This window comes from Brachyistius frenatus, unplaced genomic scaffold, assembly GCF_029030835.1.
Source record: "Brachyistius frenatus isolate BFR_SWC_R1_liver_20210118 unplaced genomic scaffold, ASM2903083v1 Contig_7, whole genome shotgun sequence".
NCBI lineage: Eukaryota > Metazoa > Chordata > Actinopteri > Embiotocidae > Brachyistius > Brachyistius frenatus.
Genome location: NW_027210606.1, coordinates 4,580,969 through 4,607,757, shown reverse-complemented (window position 1 = coordinate 4,607,757; position 26,789 = coordinate 4,580,969). Strand labels below are relative to the sequence as shown.

General features: G+C 43.1%; 1 protein-coding gene across 1 annotated transcript in view; it reads left to right on the top strand.

Annotated features, from left to right (window-relative positions):
* The window catches only part of LOC138615833 (protein sidekick-1-like), a 242,936-nt gene that overhangs the window by 146,011 nt on the left and 70,136 nt on the right, over positions 1 to 26,789 (top strand). The window contains exons 6-15 of the mRNA XM_069689684.1: positions 651 to 677; positions 7,921 to 8,023; positions 11,951 to 12,126; positions 15,223 to 15,306; positions 18,719 to 18,913; positions 19,624 to 19,740; positions 19,947 to 20,114; positions 21,640 to 21,742; positions 21,854 to 22,027; positions 25,359 to 25,495. Of these exons, the coding sequence (XP_069545785.1) occupies positions 651 to 677; positions 7,921 to 8,023; positions 11,951 to 12,126; positions 15,223 to 15,306; positions 18,719 to 18,913; positions 19,624 to 19,740; positions 19,947 to 20,114; positions 21,640 to 21,742; positions 21,854 to 22,027; positions 25,359 to 25,495 (1,284 nt within the window). The remainder of the gene's footprint in view (positions 1 to 650; positions 678 to 7,920; positions 8,024 to 11,950; positions 12,127 to 15,222; positions 15,307 to 18,718; positions 18,914 to 19,623; positions 19,741 to 19,946; positions 20,115 to 21,639; positions 21,743 to 21,853; positions 22,028 to 25,358; positions 25,496 to 26,789) is intronic.

Below are 26,789 nucleotides of genomic sequence, written 5' to 3'. Positions count from 1 at the left end.
ACGGCCAGAGATGGAAACACATTCACACAAACGCACTCCCAGTATTCAAAAATTCAGTGAGTGGCTGGATAGAAGCATGAAGGGGTCGGGTATTGATAGATGAATAGTGAATGTAGATTTTCTGCCTGTAGAATGTCAGTGCCATCATTTTCTCACAGTCTACAGTCTTTCTACTTCCAGACGTATGACAGATACAGGGAGGAAAGATAGAGAGGGAGAAGGAAAGAGTGAATGAGAGAGACAAAATTCGGTAGCTGGCAGTTGATGGATGGGCTGCAAACAACTTGTCTTCCTCTGGACTCTATGATAACATAGCGTCCTCTGTTCCTCTCTGTCTCTTCCTCGCTCTCATTCGTTTCTCTGTCTCCTGCTCTCTGTCTGTATTTGTTTTTTCCTCCTTCTCGGGTAAGAGGCCTCCAAAACGGTTTGCCTCCAAAACTCTGAGACGCCTTAGAAGTGCTAATATGTGAAAGCTTGTATTTTCTTTTGCTTCTTTTTATGTGTATTTGGTAAATGTGTCTTTTTGTTGCAGCCTGAAGAAACACTCGAAATCTAAATTATATCTCTCCCGTTTTCCCCCCTTCTCCCTCTCCCTATCTCCGCCTTTTCTCCGACTTCTTTTCATCTAATTCTCTCTGGCTGACGGACAGTTGGCAAGAAAAACCGAGGTTCAACAGGTAAAGAGCCATTTACATTTGCATTATCTGCCTTGCTCTTTCTCTCCGACTTCATTCTCTAAACACTTTCTCTCAATGGAGACAAATGTTGTCGTGACCTCCTGCCCCCACCAGAAGGTCAGAGCTGCTGGGCTACATGCTCTGCAGAAGTTTTCATTGGCAGCAGTGACGGGTACATCCTGTAAACCATGTTCCACCAGTGGAGTTTCACTTTTTCTGCCTAATGGCTACAAATCTAACCTCGAGGTCAGCCTGCTTGTACCATCTATTGATTGGTACGAGTGGAAATACTCTGATGGTTTAAAGCTTACATGGAACATTATCTGTCACATTTAGGGCTGGGTACCGAACCTTAATATTTTGATGGCACTGATGGAATTCGTTAGGTAGTGTCGAGCATCGAAAAATGCCTTATCATTTGGTACCAAGTTTTGATACCTGTTTTTCACCTACGGAGTAAATCTCATCTGTGTCCGTGAGCCTCAGCAGTATATAGCCTGTACTCGGTGGCCTGCAAATCAATTGGTTCCAACTTATGTTTCTTAAATCTGACCTTAGAACACCTTATTTCACTCTTTCCAAAACTAATTTTGGGCCACACACCTGTCTGCATTGTGTGCGCTACAGTAACAGGAGGCTTCTCTGTGTGCAGCCGGCAAACTACCGTCTCCTGATAGCACGTGATGTGTTAATGGGACATCTGTAAAAACAACTCAGGTTATACTGTCTCCCTCTATACTGCATGAAAACTAAAGGTTTGTAGCATATTGTGAAAGTAATTTTCCTTTTCTTAAAATGGATTTCATAAAAGGTATTGGTATTTATTTTTGAATGATACCCAGCCCGAGTCACGATCCATTGTCATCTGACATTTGGATGCAACATACCGCATGAAACCGAGCTGACGATCAGGTGATGAGTGAGTAGCAGGGCAGCATCATTGCAGAAAGTGTATTTTTAGATTTCAGGTGGTGAAATCAAAAACAAATAATGTGTCTTCATTTTTTGCAAATATTGTTCTCCTCCTCCTCATGTAACATCACAGGAGAGGGAGGTGTGTGTGTGTGTGTGTGGAGGGAAACAGCTCGTCCTCTGATGCTCCATATTTCTCCTCGGCTCCTTGTGGCATTGATACCTTTACTAAACCCCACCCACTTTTTAAATGATCAACCCCAGCAAAAGGTTTTGATCAGTCCTATATATTCAGGCTCGTTCAGTAACGCGACGCAATCAAGAGGTGCAGAGATTGCTCCTGTTGTGTTTAAACGGAGTGCCGCAAAGTTTTGCCATGCCTACAACTGCACCGCTCTCTGTTTGTGCACAACAAGAACAGTCCCAGAACTTCTTGATCGCCCCTCGTACATGACACGACTGAAGACAAAGATGACAACTTTTGTTTCACTGCAACTTTAAAACCATTCCCTGTGACTTTTTTTCTGCAACTCGTTTGCATTGTTGTGGACAAACCCAGCCTGAGCCTGAGGCTTGACATTGTTGGATCCATCTCAAGTCAGCCAACTCATTTAGAATGGATTATTTTATGTGAGTGTGGTGTACAGCGTCGATATTTGGCGCCAAAGTTCCCGGCGTCTATGACCTCATCAGTCCCCACAAGGAAAGTTCAGCACTGCAGGAAGTGGAGAGTGACAAGAACTTGCTATCGAGGGAAAACGTTGACTTCCAGTAGACACTGCAGGCGGATGCTGGGTTGAAGGTGGGGCTTTTGAAATGCTACATAAACAGCAGCTGTGGCGACTGTGGCAGCAGGTGACAGCGTAGCTTTCAGGAGTTCAGACAGGGAGCAGAGCACTGGGGGCTTCAGCACACTGCCACAGTGAAGAGGAGATATAGTGTGAAAGCCCTGAGAGACTCCATTTGACTGCCTGAAGTAACTCGCAGGCTTTCTCTTCATTTGGGCAACATTTTGACACTTACTGTACATCAAACGTGCTGAGTCTTTTAATGACGGCATCACATGAGTGTGTTTATTACCGTGGCTACGGCACACTGTGGTGCCAGTCGTCCCAGAGGCTGAAGCGATTTACAAAATGCCATACCCGTTTTCTCTTGCTTGCTATAATGCTCCTTCATGGCCACATACTTGTATAATTATATTTGTGCAATATTGACCTATTGTCTTATTGTCGTTTTTGAGTCGTAACTATGTGCATTTGTCTCATTTCAGTTGGAGTTATGCCTCCAAGCCTCTGTCAAATGTTAAGGATTTTCAGAGTTGATGGGAGAGAAATTATTTTATCTTACATAAATATTTTGATAAATATTTTTTTCCCCTCTGTACCTAAAACATTTGCAGGCATAAGGCAGCAGTGCATGCCCTTATTTTCAGTAGAGTGATGATGAAATGTTACCTCATTATGTCATTTTGAGTTTCGCCAAGCAGCTCGAAAAACACAACAAATATAATAGTCAAAATTAATCAAATAAATATTGAGTTCTCCGAGAGCTTAACTCCTGCTCTGCCTCACCATTACTGCTCCCTGTTTCCTGTGTCTTCTTCCTTTCTCTCCCTCCCGTCTTTCCATCTCCTCCCTTCCATCACTTGTGTGGGCCGATGAGAAAGACAGATAGAAGGTTTGGCAGCTGAAGGAAGAGATGAATATTTAAAATCGGGCATCTTTCTCTGTCCTCTCACTGCTTCCCATTGTCTGAGTCGGTGTCCCCTTGGGGTTTGGATTTTCAGCTCTTGGTGTGGCTGTGGCATCGTGTGTGCGTGTTGGCGTGTGTGCGCGGCATGTCGTAACGTGTGGTTTTATATTGGCATTCTAAGGCAAGTGTAGTCATACCATGACACTTAGCTGTCAGCATGCAGCATTAATGAGCACAGTGACACGTACAAACACTCACCCCGCTGTCACACACGTGCAGTCTTCTCACAAGAGATCAGCCAATGATCACCTTCTCCTCTCAATTTATTTTTGTATACCTTTCAAAAAAGTTGTTTTAAAAATTGCTTTAAAAGCTCTTCATTCTTTTAACCTCTTGTTTCCAGCATGCTTCCCTTTCATCTTTTCTTCCTTTTTGCTTATAAAAACCTTCCTCTTTCTTTCTCTTGAACTTTCTGCCTCCGTGTTGTGTATGTGGTCTCAGTGTGGTACAGTATGTGTTAGTTGGCTGTGAACCCCGCAGACACATATCTGACAACTCTATTAATACACAGTGAGCTAACACCGGCCTCCTTCTGTGTGTCTGTATATACGCATTCAAAGCTGTGTGTGTGTGTGTGTGTGTGTGTGTGTGTGTGTGTGTGTGTGTGTGTGTGTGTGTGTGTGTGTGTGTGTGTGTGTGTGTGTGTGTGTGTGTGTGTGTGTGTGTCTCTGCTCTCGAGGAGATTTGTGTATAAGGCTTACAACATACCGATCTCCAGTCATAGAAAGATCACTCTCACACACACACACACACACACACACACATACTCGCACTCCGGATGACTCCCTGACACCATAGGGAGTTCGGAGTGACTGACAGATTTAATAGCAGAACAAGCTGTAATCTGAGAGAATCCATTGAAAGAGGGATTATATTGTAATCTGTGGATGGAATAGCCTCTCATCTCGCTCCCTCTCGATTTATTAATCTTGATCTCTTTCCTGCTCGGAAGCTGTAACAATCCTTTTACCTGTTTTTTTTTTTTTTTTATCATCCCCATCCTCAATTTAATTTTTCTGCTTCTTTCTCAATGACACACACACACACACACACACACACACACACACACACACACACACACACACACACACACACACACACACACACACACACACACACACACACACACACACACACACACCCTAACACACCCTAACACAGCTGTGTCACCTCAGCAGCACTTTACTGTCAATCAGCAGTGATTGCGCTGACGAGGCCATTGTAACATTGCAATGCGTCACTGCCTCTCCGGTGCTAAATAATGCACACAACCATGTACACACACAGACACACAGGAAGCTCATAGGATTTATGATTTTTTTTTCCCCCCCCTCCTTCTCATCACTTTTGATTAGATTTTTTAACCAAAAACTTTTCTTTTTTATCGCGCCTCTTTCTTTGAAGCATTTTGAACCCTGAGTTGTTGTTCTGATATTTCTTCGTTACACCACAACCCTGATTTCCCTCTATCACTTCTACTTTTCCTCTCACCACATGGTGTTTCTCATTTGCTAAATGAGGAGTCCAATAGAGTTAGATTAAACTTCTGGACTCTCTTTGTCGAGTCTTTACAGGGAGCCTTTTAGCTGCCACAGCTTGCCTACACACACATAATAACGGCTGTCTGCCAGTCTGAATATTTCTCCTTGGTTATGTTGAAGAAAATTAATTTAATACTCCCAGTTTAAACAACTAAAAGGAGAAGATAAGAGGATGAGAGGGAATAATGGAGGGAAGATATGGCAGTGGGGAATGAGAGATCCAGACGGGATGAATTGATAGAGATTTCCCCAGAGAAAGAGAATGTTAGACACGCTGACAGAGAGAAAAGAAGAGCGCAGATCACACAACCGTATGGCATTTTGCTTTCCCCTCTTTTTCTACCATCATGTCTGTCACTCCAGGAAGAAGAAGACCATCTGCACGGTCCCCCCTTTTGCTTCATCCCATCTGCATGTACACTCCCTCTCCCTGCTCCGAGCCCTTCTTCTTTTTCCCTCACAGTTCTCCCTTGTCATACCAGTGCTCCCGCTGTCCTGATTTGTCGGTCTGCTCCCCTCAGACAACCTGGCCCGAGGTAATAGGTCGAGTTTCCACTTCTCCCCCTCCCCCCCTACCCCTCTATTCATTATCTGCTCCCGTTGCTGCCATTAAGGCTTCACTGACGGTTACCGGTCCCTGTCTGACCTCTGCTTCCCACACTGGGCAGCTAATGGACGCTCGCCGATCGCTCTCCCTGCTTCTACCTCTGCTTGTCCATCTATCTCTTCACGTCTTCCGCCCACTCCTGCTTCCCATCTCCACTTCTCCAAGACCAAACCTTTTAAACTGTGCTGTGCGTAATGCTGGTCTTTGCAAAATTAAATTAAAGATTAAACTGTTGTGTGCGTGTGTTACAGAGAAACTTGAAAAAACTGAGTGATAGAGACCTTCACTATTAGTTTCCCATCTTCCTTTTTTTTTTTTTCCACTTATTTTCTTCATTAATGACTCAACCTGAGTTGGAGTAGCAGTGAGTGTAGGTGTCAAGATGTGTGTGTGTGTGTGTGTGTGTGTGTGTGTGTGTGTGTGTGTGTGTGTGTGTGTGTGTGTGTGTGTGTGTGTGTGTGTGTGTGTGTGTGTGTGTGTGTGTGTGTGTGTGTGTGTGTGTGTGTGTGTGTGTGTGCGCTATCACTCCCCTGACTTACTGTACCCGCATGTCTTATTACACGTCCGTGTGACAGTGGGATATGACTTTTCAGTGCTTTCTCTGCGATTAAAAAACGAGAAGAGCGAGAGAATGTGAAGGAAGAATAAAGAGCAGAGAGTCAATTACCACCTTTTCTGCCTTGCCTTCAAAGAGGAGATCAAAGCTGCTTTTCGCTTCCCCCTGCCTTCCCTCTGTACTCCCCCTTCCTTCCATCCCAACCCCGATCAGAACCAGCCTGTTAATTTGTACTCCCTGCTCCTCCCTTATTGGAAATCTACATATTCATCGGTTACACAGTCTTTGCCTGACAAAACCCAGTGATCTTCATACACACACAACCATAACAGTAATGCATAGGCTTCACACAGTCTGCAGAACACTGACAAACATTTTTCTGTTGGTCTGTTCTTCTATTTTTATACCTTTTTTTTTTTCTCAGCAATTGTAATACTTCTCAAACTGATAACAATCTCAGTGTGTTATTTTCTTCTGAGTGGCCACTCAGACCATAAATCATACACTCACAATTGTAATCTTGCACATACACCACTGTACTCTCACACACACCTTTTAGGCCATAAATCACGTTTCACATACTCACACCACTGTACTCTTTTCTGAACACTATCATTGTAACTCACGCACGGCGCCATATTATCTCCAATACATCATTATACCCAGTATGGTAGGGTGTTTCAGACACAAAGAATTATATTGTTTATCAGAGAGACTTATGGTGTTTGTGTGGAAGATTGAAAATATGTCTTAGATAAGAGACATCAGCAGTTCAGAAGAAGTAGAGGGAAGTGTTTTTTTTTTCTAACTCATTTCAGTCTCTTCTTACTCTGTTATATCCACAGTGTGTCACTTACTATATTATTCCATGTAACATACTACCACTCTTTTATACTTCAGTTCCCTGAATTGAGAAGATTTGTGTACAGTGAGCTGCAATTTTTAACACATGACAAGCGCTTCTTTTTAAATTGTCTTGCTAGTTTGGAGTTGTTTGCAGCCAGAAGTGACCATATTTGGGTGAGCTGGGAGGGAATGAGCGGTGGATCTGACTCTTTATGATTGGAAACCCGAGGAAACTACGTCCCACCCACTGATAGCAGAAACCTGACTGCACCACAGCCCTGTCAATCAAACAGACACTCCCCCAAAAACCTGGCTTTTTAAAAAAAAAAAAATGTATCGTACTCTATTAATCCCCGAGGGGAAATTCTTTCGCTACAGCAGCATCCCGAGGGGGAGCTGCTGCAACAGGCTGCCACGACCGCGACGACTTTGTAGTCTATGAAAGAAATTGAATGGGAGTCTCTGGAGCAGGAGGCTTTTGGAGCCAACCTCTAGCGGCACTCGGTGGTATTGCAGTTTAAGGCATTTCTGCATCGGCCTCGTTTTTCAGACCTGGAAGCTACGTCCACTTTTACAGTTATATCGTTTTTAACCGAAATCAGCATTTGAAACACTACGCCAATAATATCGACACAAAATCTAATTGCAGAGCTGCTCTGATTACAAGACGGCTGACGTACATTTTTGACATGTCAGAAATCCAGCATTGTTTGTTGTTGTCAAACAAACAAATAGTTGGATACTGTGCTGGATTGCGTTTGTTAGTTGTCAATGGCCAATTTGGGGCTAATAGAAGATTACATGCAGGCCGTGCCTGTCCAGCTGACATGGCAATGGTGCTTCCTGTTTTGTTGTGTCTTTTAGAAAATGTATCAAGTTGAGTACGGGACAGTTATGTGCATGCGTAAAAGAGTGTAGCAGTGTGTGAGGGACACTATTGTGATCTATGTTTGAGATTATGCGGCTGCGTGTGCAAGTTTGATTTATGAGCTGAACTGCCTCTCATATTTCCTCTCTCTGTCACAGATCCTGAGTCAGAGTCAGTCGCTCCGGCAATCGTGATTGGACCAAAAGACACAACAGTGGTGGCGGGGAGCGAGGCTACTCTGGAGTGCATCGCTAATGCTAGGTAAATTTCTTTTATGTGCATGCAGAAACACACACACACACACACACACACACACACACACACACACACACACACACACACACACACACACACACACACACACACACACACACACACACACACACACACACACACACAAAAGTGTGAACAATTTCCTTCTTGCGAGACAGTAGTGTTTTCTTGCAGGGCAATTAGAGGACCCCACATAAACTCATAGCTCAGCAACTCTTCCCCGCTAGTATTAAACACACGGGCACACACACACACACACACACACACACACACACACACACACACACACACACACACACACACACACACACACACACACACACACACACACACACACACACACACACACACACACACACACACACACACACACACACACACACACCAGTACCAAGTTAAGTTTAACAGAAGTTGGATCAAAGGCCCATCTGACATCAGCAGAGAAGCTAAGCACACCCACAAATTCATGCTGACCCATGCCAAGTACTATATGTACACACACTCTCTCACACACTTACAAACACATATACAGTAAAGTGGATGCAGTCTCGTCTTACTGACTTTTTCAGAGCAACAGCGAACTCTTCTTTGGTTCAAGAGTTGTCAGACACTCTGGTATCAGTTTGTACTCGTCCGTCAGACACACTGTCCGACCTCCCTCCGCATCTCTTACGGGCAAAACAACAACTAAACACTGGTTGATGTGTACTTCATGTCACAGTGCAGTATATGTTTTGAACAAAGCCTGTGTTTTGTTCCTTTATTCCCTCTAAACAACAGTTTTGGATACACTCTTCACTCAAGACAAAGGAAACAAATTTGTCTCCTGATTAGTGACGGTGTGTGTGTGTGTGTGTGTGTGTGTGTGTGTGTGTGTGTGTGTGTGTGTGTGTGTGTGTGTGTGTGTGTGTGTGTGTGTGTGTGTGTGTGTGTGTGTGTGTGTGTGTGTGTGGGAGGGTGGGGCAGTGCAAGGACAGTGTTTTTGATACTTTTACTTTGTGCTATATGCACATCGAGACATTGATTGAAAAAACAAGAAAGAAAGATGCTGTTTGGCTGCTGTTACCAGATAAAAGCACTGCCTGCAACAATGATAAGTCTGAGTATTCGGGCCTCGACAGGTGATCTTCTAGGCTGTGCTTACTCAACATGCTGTATTGAGTTTCGCCTCAGACTGCTTGTATAAGGGTTTTTGTTGGATTGCGTTATTTAGTCTGTGCTAGTCGGTCTGCTCTGTACTGAGAGTCCCTTTTAAGTGCTTGTCAGTTGAACTTGACCAGTGGGTTGCACTCAAGGTATTAAAAGATCAATGTGGCTCCCACATGTAATAGAGAACAGGAACACACCGACACAAGATGTAAGAACCATCTCAATCAGACAAACCTATAGAAATTTAAACAGACCATACATTTTTAATTTAACACCAAAGAAATTGGTCTTCGAAACCCACTCCACATCTGCAAATGAGTTGGTTCATCATCATCTCCAGGAACAATCCACTCCTGAGGGACTAGTTCTGCAATCTGAAATACCCGTTCCAGAGAGATGATTCAGTACATGGGAGACAACTGAAAGAGAGAAAGTGTCCCATATTTGGGAGAAGTAAGAGTTTGATCAATGAAATCAAATGCAGTGCTGAAGTCTGAAAGCATCTGCTATCCACATCCATTAATCATCAGTGAGTCATATTCACCAGTGCTGAAATAAATTGAAACTTGGTTGGCCTGATATTAAAGGCTGTAAAGTCTTGGAGCAGTGAGCAGGACCCTGAGTAAGTAAACGTTAAAATGTTAACTAGCCGATACCAGCTGAGCAGTTACTTTAATTACTTTTACACTTAAGTTTGTCTCTGGGTGTATCATCTGACAAAGAAAAAGAAGAAACACTAATCCCATTTCAGGCTAAATATACATTGTTTGTTTAACTTGATATCACTTACCGCTAGATTTATTTTGGTTCAGCTACACTTTTGAAAAACTTGAGGTTTATATGATTTCTAGCAACTAATTTACAGGGTGTGCAATCACTTTTACTGAAGTGGCCCGATATACATCTAAAAGAACCTATTATAATATGACAGAAAGTGTATCCATAAATATTCCAAAAACAAACTAACAAAAAGCCCCTCCAATGAAAATTACATTTTTAACCTTATCAACATGTCTTTGCCATGTTTTTTTTTAACGTGCTACATGATATATAAAGCAAACAGTCACTGCCATGGCTCAGCGTTTATTGAACGAGTGACAGTGTCATTCTCAAAAACACAGATTCAGACACTCCGGGTTTCATACATCACATTGGGGGGCGGGGGCAGGGGGGGGCTTTCCGTATTATTAAGCTGCAGGCGAGCTGCGGAGGGGTGGGTGGAGATGGAGGCGGGGATTATTTCCATATTCGTAGAGCTGCGTTTAATGAATATCGGCAGAGGTGTAGAGTTCAGGCTATTTTCCACCGATTTCACCTGCGACGTGTTCTGTCTCTGACACGGCTGCCGGAGTGAATCGCCGTCATTAAAGTCAATGCTTCAAAGCCCTCCGGCTGCGCTGTGGTCCGTCTCACCAGCGTCCCAGAAGCGGCTCGCCGCGCTGCTTCGCTAAAGATAGGCAGCGAGTCTATTTTTGATGGAAGATGGAACAAAATGGAACCCATCTTCAGTGGGATATGCGGGTTAAATCTAAGCCACTTTGAGGGGAATTTTCTTTTTTTGTGTAATTTCGATGAAAAGAAATTTGTTTTTAGAAATCAATGCCAGGAGAGGGACTTCAAGAATAAAGTTCTTTGTTAGAGCTATTTAATACCATCAACAGAAGGACTGCTGTTGGAATTTATGAAAAACTTTGAGAAGCAATGACAATAAATCAAAGCAATGTAATGTTAATGATCTCTAAGCTAATGTATTCTAGAGATGTCACTTGTTCAGAATGACAGTTGCTTGTATTTCACAAACAGACTTTCATCTTAATTGCTTTTTGTCATTCAATCTGTTTCATTTCGGTGGTTTTTGTTTGAGTCATGACTCTCTAACCTCTCTAACCTAAAGCTAATTGTAATTATAACAGTAAGCTTGTAGATGCCTACGTTCTCTTCATTGTTGTTAATGAAATGCAGCCATAGCAATGTTCAAATGTGTTTTGTAATTTTATTTAGCAGTATTTTCATCATGATATTCTGATATATTTTCTTAGATTACTGTGTATACAGCTGAACTCTGACTTTTAAGCAGTCCTTGATAAAATGCATCCGGATGACAGTTTTAACTGATGATTACATAGTTCAATGTTATCTTAGTAGGTCAGCTGCAAAATTTAATGCAGGTGAGAATGAAATTGTTGTTTAAAATGCACCAAAACATTGAACTGCACTTTTATGATAAGACACAGTGCTGTATTTGTGCTGTCACACATAAATACATCCAAAATAATGTTTTTTTTTGTTGTTGTTTTTTTGATGTTATCTATCCAAAACAAAATTTCATTTTATACCAAAATCCATTTCCTTTCCCAACATTTAGAGTAACAGACTAAAGCTCCTTCATGCTGAGTAGAGCTGACTGCTCTGATATACAAACTGTCATCATTCATTTCCTGCCTCATTGACAAATAAACTGATGGATTTAATATGGTGTAATTGCCTTCTGTCATTCTTTTCCTTTTTTTCCCTAATTCTCCTTTCCTCTCCTCTCCTCTCCTCTCCTCTCCTCTCCTCTCCTCTCCTCTCCTCTCCTCTCCTCTCCTCTCCTCTCCTCTCCTCTCCTCTCCTCTCCTCTCCTCTCCTCTCCTCTCCTCTCCTCTCCTCTCCTCTCTTCTGTAACATGTTTGTGTTTAACTCTTTTGATCATATTTATTGTCATTGAAACATTGAACTAGTAAAGGTCAGTTAAAGGTCAACGGTCTCCTCTCCTCCCCTCTCCAGACCAGTGGATGGCCTTGTGGTGTCATGGAAACGTGATGAGCGTCGGCTGGCCAGTGGGCGTCGGCTCGTTATTCCCGCCCCTACCTCTTCTGACACAGGGTTGTATGTTTGTGAAGCATCGCTTAGCAACAGCACTGCCAGACCTGTGGAGGCAAGAGCACACCTCACTGTAATGGGTAAGAAAAAGGCTGTGTCACACACACACACACACACACACACACACACACACACACACACACACACACACACACACACACACACACACACACACACACACACACACACACACACACATACACACAAATACACATCGTGCTTCCATCACTCCAGAAGGCAGAACATTAACTTACATTTATTTCTCTTGGACTTGTTCTAAACTAACTGTTACTACTGCTTACTGAACCTTAACCTTACCCTCATCTTAAACCAAGTCCTCCCAATACAATTGAATGATTTATGTCACGTGAACTTTCTGTCCCCAAAAGGGCCCATATAGTGTGTCAACAGATTTATATCCCCCCCACCATGAGTAATACGAATACACACACACACACACACACACACACACACACACACACACACACACACACACACACACACACACACACACACACACACACACACACACACACACACACACACACACACACACACACACTGCTAATAATCCATATTTGTCGGCTCACTAATGCCCTGAGCATGTGATTAATTTCTGTTTTAACCTCACTCTTGTCATTTCTTGTACAGTTTTTGCTCCGGGCACTATTTCATCCTGTTTATTTCTCCATTTATTCTTCCTTTTCTCCTGGAAGCGCATCTGTGAACACCCCAGGCGGTGACTGTCAACTACAGGACTACTCGAGCTGAATCCGTTGTCCACACTCACCGATAAAATGCGCATTGTAGTCACGAGCAGCTGTTGCTTTCTCGTACACATATATTTGCCTATGTGCGCTCACAAATACTCCAATGTGCGTACCTCATGCTTACACACAATCACGAAATGGCACCAGAGACACATGCCTGTTTGCCTGGCAGCTAAATTAGTTTTCTTCCCTGGAGTCACCAAATCAATAAGAGAACATTGAAAGCACTCAAAACAGGAGCGCTCTCATCACAATCCACTCCTGTCCTCAATGTGTATACGTAAATAGAAAACAACATACACCCAAGCAGGGAGCATGTGATTGATGAAGCGAAACTTTTCTCCCCCAGTTCGTCAGCGTCTTTTTGATCTGCTGTGATTGTTGGAGCGAGGGGGCGCCTAAGCAGAGAGGGCCGACTACCCACGCCTTCAGAATACTTACTAGTCAGAAAGGACTGGCCTGAATATTTATACCCCACTCATTCTCGTTCTGTGCCCCCCCCCCCCCACACACACACACACCACTATCTGCCACCAATTTTTCCACCCTTTGATTGCCGCTTTCTTTCTGTCTTGCTGCCACAATCTCTCTCTCTGTCTCTCTCTCTCGCTGTTATCCTCCTTCATTAGGCCAGCATAACTGTTAAGGCCAGCTTGACAGGGACAAAGTCATGCATTCCTATGTAACAGAGGGGTAGAGACTGATGAATACATTGGTACTGATCCTCTCTTTCTGCTATGGGCTCAGCAGACCTTGATGCAATAAAAGGGATTCCTAAACAGAATAGTGTATGTGTCTGTGTGAAAGCAGGAGACAGCCTCAAAGGTATTCATTATTCAATTTCATTTCTCTTCTACCCCAAATCCACTAATCGGAATATGTATGACACTGCATCCCGGTGTTGTATACAGCACTGGTGCAAACAACAATGTGTCTGTTGTTGCTCTCCATCGTTGTTTTGCAGGCAGACAGCAGGGAATCCACAGCAGCTCAAAGCCTCAAACCCAGCCACCCAAACACTCTAAAATAGGTTTTGTTGTGTTTCGGCATCTGGGTTCTTGAACTCACCTGACTGAAGGGGATTAATGCATCTGTGTTATCAGTGTCACGCCACGCGGCTGTTATTCATCTCTTGTTTTCCTGTTCTCTCCTCACTGCAACGCTTCCTTCGTTCTCTTGACAAAAATCACACCAAATTGCACCATGCACAGTACAGATAGGAGAAGCACTCATGTGTGGGTTTAAAAGTTCCCAGAAAGTCGTAAAGAACTTCAGAGCTAATGTAGTCAAGTAGAATAAATGAAGCACCATCACCGGAGTCTACTGGCTGTTTGTAGACACATAACACTCTGATCAAACTCTCTGCTTGTCTTTTTTTGTTTTTTGCTTCCTCGGTTTACCCCGGCAATGTGTGAAGGAACAAAAATAACAAGAAATAATACGGGAGGGAAAGGGTTTTTCTTTCCAAGCTTAAAATGACAGCACAGTGTCAAAAACATTGTTGTTTGTATGTTATTTCTGTAAGTGTGGAACCCTGGGAAAAAAAAAGCCCAGGAACGAAGCCTCGTTTTTAGATATCTTTCTCCTCATTCAATGATAATTATTGTAGCAGCCAGAATACACATTCATTATTTAGTTTATACTCTGGACATTTAATTTTCTTCAAAGTCATTTTTTTGTGTGTTCTACCGTGTGGAGCCATTTTCCCTGAGATGTCAGACTGAAAATGAATTAGACAGCCTGTCTGCCTTCTTCCTGGGCTTGCTGTGTCAATATCTTACACCAAAAATTAACAAATGTTTGTAAAGAAATGGAGTGTAGGCAGCTGCAAGTATATTTTTATAGCATGTAGCATTGTAATAATACACAACTCGACATCTATTCACATTCCATTGTTTCTCTGTCATTGCTGTTTTCAGCATTTAGAGCAAAAGTTTTGAAGATGTTTAGAAGGAGCCCTTATTGGCTGTGAAAGGGAGCAGTTTAAAAAAAAAAGGATAGATTCCCTCTGGATACTCAGAGAATGTGTTTTTCTCTGATTGTGTGTAGAAGTCATTTCACAGGGCACATATACAGACATCCTGCCTTGCGATGGCACTCGAGATACTCGGGGCTATGAAGGGGAAGTGTTTTTATTCTGCCGTGGCGACTTCTCCACTCCAAGCTTCTTCTCTATTAAAGAATAAATACTTGGAGAAGCAAGTCCAAATTTAAGTTTGTCTTTTCAGCTATTCGAAGCCTTAAGTTTTTTAGGCCTTGTTGAAAGGGCTTATCAATGGTATATGTCTGTAGCCTTGCTGTTAGTGTTTGTTGTTCGCTTTGAAATATTATTTTATCTCCATATTGATGCAGAATGTGCTGTATATTTAAATGCTTTACACATGTCCTGATGTGTTTTCTCTGCAGAACCACCCTCTCTGACTGCTCAACCCAAAAGGAAAGTCCTTGCTGATCTCGACAGGAATGTAGATATCCCCTGCCTGGCTACAGGTACACTGTCTGTGTGTGTGTTCGTTTGTGTATATACATGTGCAGTGTTTCCCCGCCCCCCTGAAAGCAACAAAATACAAACATTCTCATAGAGCTGCAATTACATCCAGTAACTACTATTAATTTACTTAATCCTGTGCACCCGTTTCATTTCAGCTCTGTGAGAGTCGCTCATGTATTTTCTGTAACTATAAGTCTCACTAATTTGTCTGTTTCTTTGCTCTGCTGCGTGTCTGTCTCATGAAGGGCGGGGCTGTGATTCATTCACACAGACATGCAGCTCAGCAGACCAGAGGATGGACACACGTGACTGTTCAAAAAAAAAGCACAATAAAAGCCAACAATTAAGCAATTAATGGACAAACCTCGACCTCAAGTAATGTAGCCCCCCTGTCCTCCCCCTCCCTCCCCCGCAAAATCATCGCGACCGCCCCTCCAATGGTAGTATGCCTAAATTCGACATGTTGTCTGACTATTTTTAACTGCTAAAGTTTTTATTCCTGTTTGGAAACTGGGGCAGAAAGACAGTCGCCAGATACAGTGTTTCTTTAATGTTGGAAAAAACACGACCAGGTCTAAATCCTGTGTATTGCTGGACCTTTCGAGGGCTTTTCAATAGACACGAGAGCTTTTCGTTTAATTTGGCTGGAGAAGTGGCATCAGTACTGCTGTTTCTGTACCAGACTGTAGTGGTGAAGAGGGAGCTGAGCCATTAGAAAAAGCGCTCTATTTACTGGCAGGTCAACATCACTACCCTCACCTGTGTTCATGAAATCACCAAAATAAATAAGTTCATGGATACAAGTGGCTGAAGGAGGTTTTCGTTGGATTGCGGGCGTCTCTTTCTGTGACAGGGTGAGGAGTTCAGCCATCCAGGAGGGATTCAGAGTAGAGCCAGTAGAGACTCCTGAGCATTGAGAGAGGCCAGTTGAGGTGGTTCGGGCACCTGATTGGGACGCCCCCTAACCACATTGTAAGTCTACTCGGCATAGCCAACTGAGACTAGACCCCGAGGTTGGCCCAAGACCCACTGGAGAGATTAAGCTATATCTCCCAGTTGGCCCAGGAATCGCTCGGGTTCCCCTAGGCTGAGCTGGGAACAGGCACGTCTGGGCTTTCTTCTTTCCCTATTGTCACAGCAACCCTAATTATACTAAGTAGTTAAGAAGATGAGCTGAAATGAGCTTTCCATTTGAAACAGTTACAGGAAGTCGTGGTATTTGGCCGACCAGTGATGGAACTTGAATCGTTCACTCACTCAGTGATAGATATGTGCGTTTATAGGGCAGGCCCAGCTGTTGCAGCCCAGCCAAAAAGAAAAAAATACAACAGAAACAAACTTTTAACAGAATAAAATTAGGAAACATGTGGCTTTAACATATACTAAAGATTCCATTGAAAATTAGAGTAAATGTAATTCTCTCAACTTTTGTCAACCACGGGACTTGAGGCTGCTCTTCAATTGGTTGTTTCAGATTTTCCAGACCCTCCCTCTTTTATTGGCAGCAAATCGGTCTTTCAGGTTCACCTCACATCTGCCATGATGTAATTACACGGTTACTCCTGCTTCTTTGTTATCTGACCGGCAGTGGAACGGCAACTTTTAAGTGCAACTGCGGAAAATGTGGTTATTTCTAGGGATGAGACGAGTACTCGGCTGAAACTAGTATCCGGTACCGATAATGTGCTTTTAACGAGCACGAGTATCATCCGAGTAAATGTGTCATTATCCGTGTTGATGAAGGGTTCGAACAGACACTCGCTGTGTGCACACATCGGGGCCAGCTACACACAAAGCCCCGCTTCACTGCTGCAGCTTGAGACAGACACACACTCCGTCAAGTGTCCATCGTCCACAGGAATTAACAACAATTTGTGACTCTTCTGGTTAATTTTCAACCCTGAAAGGAATTCAAACTTTTCTCAAAAACACCATGACCCAGGAGAGGCTGAATGCACTGGCCATGCTGTCAGTGGAAAAGAAGCTGGTGACTGAGATGACTGATTTTAACCAGAGTCTGTGAGAAACCTGCAGGCCAGAAGGAGAGGAGTGCAAAATGTATCTTCAAGTAGTGTTACTGGCAAGTGTTTTGGCAACATTAGTGTGTTGTGTTGTTTTTGGATTTAATTTCTGGGCTTTGCTGAAGTCAGTTTGTTTGCCTCCCCCCCAAATTTTTATTTACCAGCCGCCACTGAGTTCAAGTATCAAAAGGTGTGTGGGTGGGGAGTGTGTTTCACATGAAATTCAACAGTCCAACAGCTGCATAGTTTACAGTAAATAATGTTAAAGCCCACACTCTGCTCTTGTTTGTCACTATCATAGAGCTCAGGCCTCCTCATATGACAACTTTTACATCTCAAATGTGGAGTCACTTTCCAGACGGTTTGTGCTGTTCAGGTTATGTCAAGGTGACTCTGTCCAAATCACATAATGTGAGGGGGTTTGAAATCATTCAATATCTGTGTGCTTTACTCTGAAGGCTTCATGAACTGTGACACTGTATTTTTGGCAGTACGAGCACATTGATATGCCGAGACCAAGCCTAAAAATTGCACTTGTTCACGACTCTTGTCTTTAAATGGATTACATGACAAACACTTATATGAGCAGGGCTGGACAGAGCTCTAAAACTGCAGCAGACTCCCCCCCCCCACGCGCACACACACACACACACACAGAGTGAGTTTATGTTCCTCCTCAGTAATCTGATACAGTGGCAGTGTAATTAAATAGCAGAGGCCTGAGGGTATGGCGCGAGGGATGGAGGCTCGGAGGAGGTATGAGGGAGGGAGGAAAGACAGAGTGAGGGAGACAAGGAGGGGGTGAAAAATACTTCACACATGTCTGTGAAAGCTTGACACCAACAGATTGAGAAAAAGTGTGGAATTCATCTCTCTATCTTAAACAGCCACACACACACACACACACACACACACACACACACACACACACACACACACACACACACACACACACACACACACACACACACACACACACACACACACACAGGTGTGAAGGGTTGAGGCTGTAATTGCAGGAGCCCCCTGCCTGTCATATCGGCCACATTCGTCAGACAGGTGGGTGCCGATGAGGTAGCTGTTCGATGTGCTTTTCTTGGCCACATCTTTTATTCAGAATGTTTTTTGGCCCCTTAGGCCACCCTTACCCTACCACCCACACCCTCCAATCAATATATTATTAGAAGTCATTATGCCCACATGCATATTTATAGAGAGGGATTGGATAACAGTGAGGATTGGAGAAAGTGCGTGTTGCTGTTTTAGCTGGAGTTGGAGCAGTTTGCTGAGCGATGAGGTCAGCAGGCTTGTTATTAAGGAAACTGAAAATGTTTCTCCTCCTGTGTGTTCGTTTTTTTTTTTTTTTTTCCGTGCACATGCACACATGTAGGCGTGCCCCAGCCCAGGATAGAGTGGTATAAGGATGCCATACCTCTTTCCAAACTGGCCAACCCTCGCTACAAGGTCACCACAGCAACCGGGCTGACGGTGCGCAGGGTGCAGCCGGGAGACGGAGGAATATTCCAGTGCTTCGCTCGCAGCGCCGCCGGAGAGACTCAAGCACACACACAACTCCTTGTCTCCAGTGAGTTTGTCCGACACATACCAATTAGAAAACAAGCTTGTATGTACACACCTCCATCAGACTTGCTTCTTTTGGATGACTTCTCACTCTTTCTATGCAAGTTTAAATCAAATTGTTTTTCTGTCCACCAACTAATCAGCCAATCATTTCAGCTGCATTGTTCTCCTTGCTCCACTTCTTCCTCTGCATTTGGCCTCACCACACATAATAATGTAGCAAGTAATAACCTTTGCTCTAAAAATCACGTGCCCTTTGTGCTAATTTGAATAAAGCTGTGTTGGTGGTTTTACCAAGTATTTTCTACCTGAAAGAAAATTATTTTTTCTTCTAACATGAAGTGACAGTCAGTGTCAGTTGAGCACTCTACCGTGACTCGATGGTGTGCAGTGCATGTCAGCTGGGAAAGTTTGCACATCCAGTTATATTTGTCTCTGTAGGATTACACTCTGTTTAGTGAGCATTTGATTATAATTAAAAGTCCTCATGGAGCCTCCACACCAGCTCCGTCCACATTTATGCACACACACGCAGCACCATGTAGTGAATAAAGCCCCCATTGATCAGAGGAGGCATTTGTGTTTAGATCAACACTCTCCTCCTTTCCTGTTTCCATACGTTTTTTTAATTTTTTTTTCACTTCATCCACCAGTCTCTTTGTAGCAGTCGTCCCTGTGTCTTCTTTCCTCTCATGCTTTCTCCCTGTGTTTTAGGTGTGGCCCCCACATTCACGTCACCCCCCTTTGACCAAACAGTAACTGATGGAAAAACCGCCTTGTTTACCTGCCAGACGAGCGGAGCTCCAAAACCTGCCATTACCTGGAGGAAAGGTAACAGAAACACACACACACACACACACACACACACACACACACACACACACACACACACACACACACACACACACACACACACACACACACACTGAGCAAGCACAACAAGACACAGACATAATGTGATTGTAATTAAAATGTCTTTAATGACTTTATTACTTTCCTTCAACTCAAAGATAATTTGTGATTTTCCATCTCTCTAGGACTGCAGGTCTTAGCCAGCGGCTCAGTTCAGGTTTCCAGGTTCACGCTGTTGCAGTCAGGTGGTCTGCAGATTCAACCAGTCAGCTTCCAGGATGCAGGAGATTACACCTGCATCGCCTCCAACTCCGAGGGAACAATTAACACCACAGTTACACTCACCGTCTGGAGTAAGACATAAACACACACGTACAAAAACACAGTAAACAGCTCAATATACATTCGTTAAAGAGACATAAACAGACATGGAACACTACGTTATCCATAGCTGTCCAATTGCATTAGCTCAGCCTTGTGAACAGCCTGTGATTGGTTATGGATGCAGTTGCCTTAAGCAGCAGTGAAATAGTGATTTGATTGGCCGGGTAAGAGGATAATTGATTAGCTGATAAACTTATCGACTGGCTGATTTTCTTTTTTTTACATGCACTGTATCTATGTTAAAATAAACCTTGCAGCTTTAGATATAATACTGTTCAGTTAGATTTGTAGATTTTCTGTTGAGCACTAAGATAAATTGGAGACATGCTCACATCACAGGTGTACACTGACGGAGATAGAGACAGAACAGATGCCCTCCACTCTGCATCTGCATTTATTTTTCACCAGTGCACCTTTTCTGTCTTTAAATCATATGCAACGCCTGACTGAAGCAAAGCACCAGTATTGTGGTAGACTCAGCTGTTTTCCACTACATTATAAGTATGTGTGTGGGTGTGGGTGTGGGTGTCTTTGTGAGGCATGCTTGTGCGTACTTCACCTTCAGTAATTCCTGTCACACTAATACGTGGATGCATCAATAAGTTATATTCACAACGTGCCTGTGATGTGCACGGAGCCGGAGGGAGGTACAACCCTAAAGCGTAAGGGCTACAAATCGCTTGATCAAAATCAGCAAAGGTTACACACGTTTTTGTGAGCGCTGGTCCGTCTGCGAATTCTCTGTGGACATTAGCAGACAGCGCACATCAAATTTAGTGTCAAACTCTGGAAATCGGGAACGGAGACCCTTGAAATCCTTCAGGAAGCCCACGGCCCTTCCTGAGGGCGGAACATGACTGTCCAAAACCAAAAAGGCGTATCAAGTCAGATGGTGCACAATCTTGCAAATGTCAAGATTGTGCACCATGATTTTGTCCAACGGGGTCAGACTGTCAACATCGAGTTCTGCTGTGACGTTATGAGGTATCTGAAGGAAAGCTTTTGGTGCAAATGACCTGACCTGTGATGCAAGGGCACTTCGGTTCTCCAACATGACAACACGCCCGCTCACAATGCAATGAAAACGCACATGTTTCTCGCCCACAACAACACTATCGTTTCTCCCCACCACTTCTACTGACCGGATTGGGCTCCTTGCTACTTCTTTCTTTTCCCCAATAATTTGTCACAAACGTTGACGTGTGCTCTTTGCTCAGTTTCAGGTGCGTAAAACATTGCTGACGCACCCGAACCGCTGCTCACAAAAACGTGTGTAACTGATCAAGCGACGAGATTTGTACCTGATACTCATTTGAGTTATACCTTCCTCCTGCTCCGTGCATGACGCAGTGCTGTTCATAGTTTGTGCACAACAGGAACAGTCTCTGAACTTTTTGTTCCACCCTCGTGCATAAATATATTTCGAATCAGCCTCTAAATGTGTCTGTCTCTCTCTTTTCTCTCTTTTTCGGGCCTTTCTCTGTCCCTCTTCAGGTCGCACAGTCATTTCTGTGCCTCCAACAGACCAGCGTGTTATCAAAGGAACCACGGCTATTCTGGACTGTAACGCCACGCATGACCCCAGAATCAATAACAGGTACCTGCTCATCAGTCTCTGTGTTTAATACATGCTCATCTAATCTTCTAACATCTGAATTGGCTTCTGTGCTCAGTCTCAAGAAATACACTAATACCTCCTCTGTTGCAGCTTCAAGTGGGATCGAGGTGGCGTGCCCGTCCCTCCGACCAGCGGCAGCCGCGTCTCTGTGCGCCAGGGCTCTCTCACTATTGGCCAGACGTGGTCAGGTGACATCGGGGACTACACCTGCACTGTGACATCACTAGCTGGCAATGATTCGCGCTCTGCACGTCTTGAAGTCATGTGAGTTCAAAGAATAATTTCTGCGTTGTTTAACAACGCGTTTCATTCTGTTTTTGTTGAGATTAAAGAAATGAAACACGAGGTGTCACTGAGCTCCAGGCTACTTGTTTTCCTGTTTCCAGCCTTTCTGCTAAGTAAACCAGCAGCGTGCTGTAGCTTCATATTTTACACTCTGACAAGAAAGTGGTATTAATGTTCTGTTTCTTTATTAAAACTCTAAAACACATGATTTGTTCTGCTATTCATATACTGTATATTATACCTTTTATTAATTTTCAGATAGTGAGCTCATGTTTGATTTTTCATTATATTTATATTTGTAATATATATATATATATTCTAACTGTGAATAAGTAATTTTTTTTTCCGAGAGCATACAATTGTTTTTTTCTCTTGATCAAACACAACAGTGATTTTGATGTAGTCGTGCTCAAAACCAGAAGAATAGCAAAATCAATAACGGATTGATAAATTGGACTGATTTAAATTGCAGAGATGATTGACAAGAAGGATGCCGACAAAAAAAAAAAAGAAGAGGGAAGCCGGATATTAGTAATTAGGTCCGTAGACAGATCTAAAGTAACACTTATTATTAGCTAGTTTCAGCCGTTGTCTAATGGAGTAATTGCTTGTTTCTAGTAATAGCCATGTCCAATCATGGGTTACGTTTGAAATTGTAAGTGTCAGTGTGAGTTATTAATAGATTGTATTAATAGTCTAGCTTTAGGTCTCTTTTACATGCAGTACACTCCCTGCTCTGTGAAACCACAACCGCACGACTCGTCCGCTTTGAAGTTTGAATGCACAGTGTGTTGATGAACATGCATGCATTCATGTGGTTCGGGATGACCAGATTCCAAATGTGTCACTGTGTGTTTGGTATGAGCGGGCATTCCTGACGCTCAGATTAAAACATGCCACACATACCCTCAAGTGTATCGCATGCTCCGACTCCCACAGCCTCATTACAGCCTCTGAGACAGAACAGGTAGTGGCCTATCAGATATTAATAGGCACTTTTATAATATATTTATTAAAGGCACTTATGATATATTAATATAATTGCAGGATAGCAGAGAAACAGCACGTGAGTCCACATCCTTCTGAATTATAGAGAGACGAGAGGTTTCACATGTCAAACTCAGAGGGAGGGAGCAGGTCTGTGTTTACGGCGGTGCTAAAGCATGTGGGGAACCAGGGGATTTCTCTATGTGTGTGTGCGTGTGTGTGTGTGTGTGTGTGTGTGTGCGTGTGTGTGTGTGTGTGTGTGTGTGTGTGTGTGTGTGTGTGTGTGTGTGTGTGTGTGTGTGTGTGTGTGTGTGTGTGTGTGTGTGTGTGTGTGTGTGTGTGTGTGTGTGTGTGCGGGTGCGTGTATCCACGTGTGTGACTGACATTCTCGTTAGCTCAGTATCAATGGGTCATAGAGGCTAACAGACGCTGGCGGGTGAGGAGACAGACTAATTACCAGCAGGTTATTGGTTCATCTCCCGCAAGACCCATCCATGTGTCCCTGAGTGTTTGTGTGTGTGTGTGTGTGTGTGTGTGTGTGTGCGTGCGTGTGTGTGTGTGTGTGTGTTTTGTGTTGGTGTGTGTGTGTGTGTGAAGGTAGTTGCTCTAACATTCTCTAAGCTCATCCATTAATTAATATGATCATGTCAGCTCTAAAAAGAAAACATCATCTCCCGTTGCTCCCTCTCCGCCTCATTCACTGACTTCCTTGATTCTTCTTTAAAGTGCTCTTCTCCCCAAATTACGTCTTATTCATCTCTCTCTCTGTTTTTCCATCACTTTCTCGGTTAATGCCCACTTGAATATTAAAATTCTGCACAAGCGAAAACAGACACAGGGGAAACATTTTTAACCCAGCTAATCCAAGCACAAGGGACTGTCTCTTTTATTATGGTTTCAGTGAAAATATATGTTTAGGTTATTTTTTGTTGTCTGTTATTATCTTCACTTGTGTTATTTCTGTGAGCACCTGTAACCGTCACATAGAGGGACACTGAGATTTTTATTTCCCTGTCTTTCTTCAACCCAACAGTTTTTAAAAGGAGTTATGATACATTAAAATGAGTATAATCAGATATCTGGATTATTCTTTATTGTTTTCATGAATATATTTATCTGTTGCTTTGTTATTAACATGGCATGGATACAGAAATATCCACAAGCGACGGGCAAATGATTGGAAAATAAATTTTTGATAGATGTTGGGAGATATATCAGTGGCGATGCAGATCATGGACAGAATGAAAAATAAGCAAACCACAGCCATATTTAAAAGATATCGCCCATTGGAACTGATCCTGGACCAGACCCAAGAACTAACCTGCGTGTCGGAGCCAACATTATTCCACCACATATTAAATAGAAATAACAAAACACAGGAAACAAATATCTTGTCTAATGAACAGTCTCTGCACCTGGTCACAGACATGTTTATGAGATTCAAATGCATAAGTGTGTGTTTACTTGATCAGTCACACTCTTTTGTTTAGATGTGGATATTGAAGAAATGGTTTTAATTTTGGAGAATGAGCTTGTTTCCTTTCTTTCTACAAGTAAAACAAAAACTATTCTCATTTCTTAACGGTAAATATGAAGTTACAACCAGCAGTTTGTGACCTTAGCTTCGCAGAGAGACTATAAACAAGAGCAAGCAGCTAACTTCATTCTGTCCAAGTAAAAAAAAAAAATCCACCTGCCAGCTCATCTAAAAGATCACTAGTTAGCCCTTTATATCTGGTTTGTTCAATCTGTACCAGTGTGTAAAAACTCTAAATGGTGCCTTTTTTTGCTTCTGCTGACTATTTATTGCCTGGGAGCAGTGACTTTTTAAAATCAAATTAGTCCGAATGTCTGTGATCATTGTGTATTTATTGTCAGTCTGAGGTTCTGAACATTAATGTCTGACTTAGACTTGAGAATGGAGTTTTATGATACACCGGCGCATCAAGATCAAACAAGTACCGGTTGCTCATAACCTAAACTCCATCAGTTATCAATTAATGATTTATGAAATTTTAACCATCTTTTTTTGTCTAATGTCATCAACACTTGCAAAATGTCTCATGATGTGAATGCAACAACAGTGTAACTTGTTGTTGAGTGAGTTGTAGATATGCTGGTTGGATTTTACATTTGCCACCTTTGTTAGGAGCCAGTCTAGTTGTTTTTCCACAAAGTGGCTGCTCGCATTGGCTTCACATGCACCTTACAGATCAGAGAAAGTGAGGAAAGTGAATGTAATGTTCAATACTTCCTCCCGAGACTTTGTTGTAATAAAAGTCAAATCTAAAGATGTTTTTATTTCTGTCCCTGTCGTGCTCAGTGAGCTGCCACATTCTCCTCGCTCCCTGACGGCTCATCTCAATGACTCCGACTCCCGCTCTGTCCTCCTGTCCTGGCTGCGCCCCTTCGATGGGAATTCCCCCCTCCTATACTACCTGCTGGAGCTCTCCGAGAACAGTACGTGTGTGTGTGTGTGTGTGTGTGTGTGTGTGTGTGTGTGTGTGTGTGTGTGTGTGTGTGTGTGTGTGTGTGTGTGTGTGTGTGTGTGTGTGTGTGTGTGTGTGTGTGTGTGTGTGTGTGTGTGTGTGTGTGTGTGTGTGTGTGTGTCCATCCGTCCCATGGCATTCTTTATAGTTCCTGAGCGGCAAACAGCTGCTCACTTGCCATCTAACAGGCACTGACATGCACTCATTTACAAGAGATGGGCATATGGAGAATGCTGTTGCAGCGTAAATGTACATGCAGGTTCCCTATAAATAAACTCTTATTTCCCCTCCCTCCTTTACCCTCTCTCTCCTTCTCTGTGTGTCTCATCCTCTCTCAGCTACAGATGTTGTAACAGCAGGCTGGCTCTCTTTCAAATGAGAAAGAGAGAGGGGGGGTGGGGGTGGGGGGGCTGAATGACAGGAGAAGCAGGTTGGAGGGAGATGGCTGTAGAGCCGCTCACTCCTGTCCTTCTGTAAGCTAAGGGGACGTTTGTGGTGAGCGTTAGTTACGTGCACAGCCAAGCACTTGACTGTAGGAGCTGGACTGATGAACAAATATCAAATGTTAATCCTCATCCTAAATCTGTAATTGTTAAAGCGACAGCGTGAATGTGAACGTTTTCTGCTGTCAGCATTTAACAGCTGCTCTGGTGTATCTACAAAAATACACTAAAGTGAAATTAAAAAAAAAAAAAAGTATTATCATGGGAGAGAAAAAGGAAAATGTGGCAGGGAAGAATAGCAGGGAGAGATAAAGAGAAAGATAAAGAATGCAGAGAGCCTAAACTTCTGGTCGATTGCAGTGAAGGATGAATCCAGACGGTGAGGAATGGATTACAGTTTTGTGCACAATGATTACATACTTTGTGCCTGTTATATATTAGATTGTTTTGTATTGTATTTTAGAGAGAATGGGCCGCTATAAATACAAAGTACTTTTAATGTCAGACAGTGCCTCTAATACATTGGTCTGGCTTAAAATGGCAGACTATCCCTCTCACTTCCACTGATACACGTGTGGCTGGTGCGATAATAGGGATAATAGTGCATCTGTCTGTGGTATCTTCAGCAGGAAGACTGAAAGATAAGCAGGCAACAAGCTGGCAACAACATACACTGCAGCATCTGTGCCTCTTTATTAATCCTCATCTTCCCTCCAAACTTCCTTGCTGCATCTTCGACTACTTCTTTCCTGTATAATTCTTTCCCCCCCACCCTCCCTCTTTGCCACTTTTATCTACCCCCCTCTTTACTTGTGATTTATA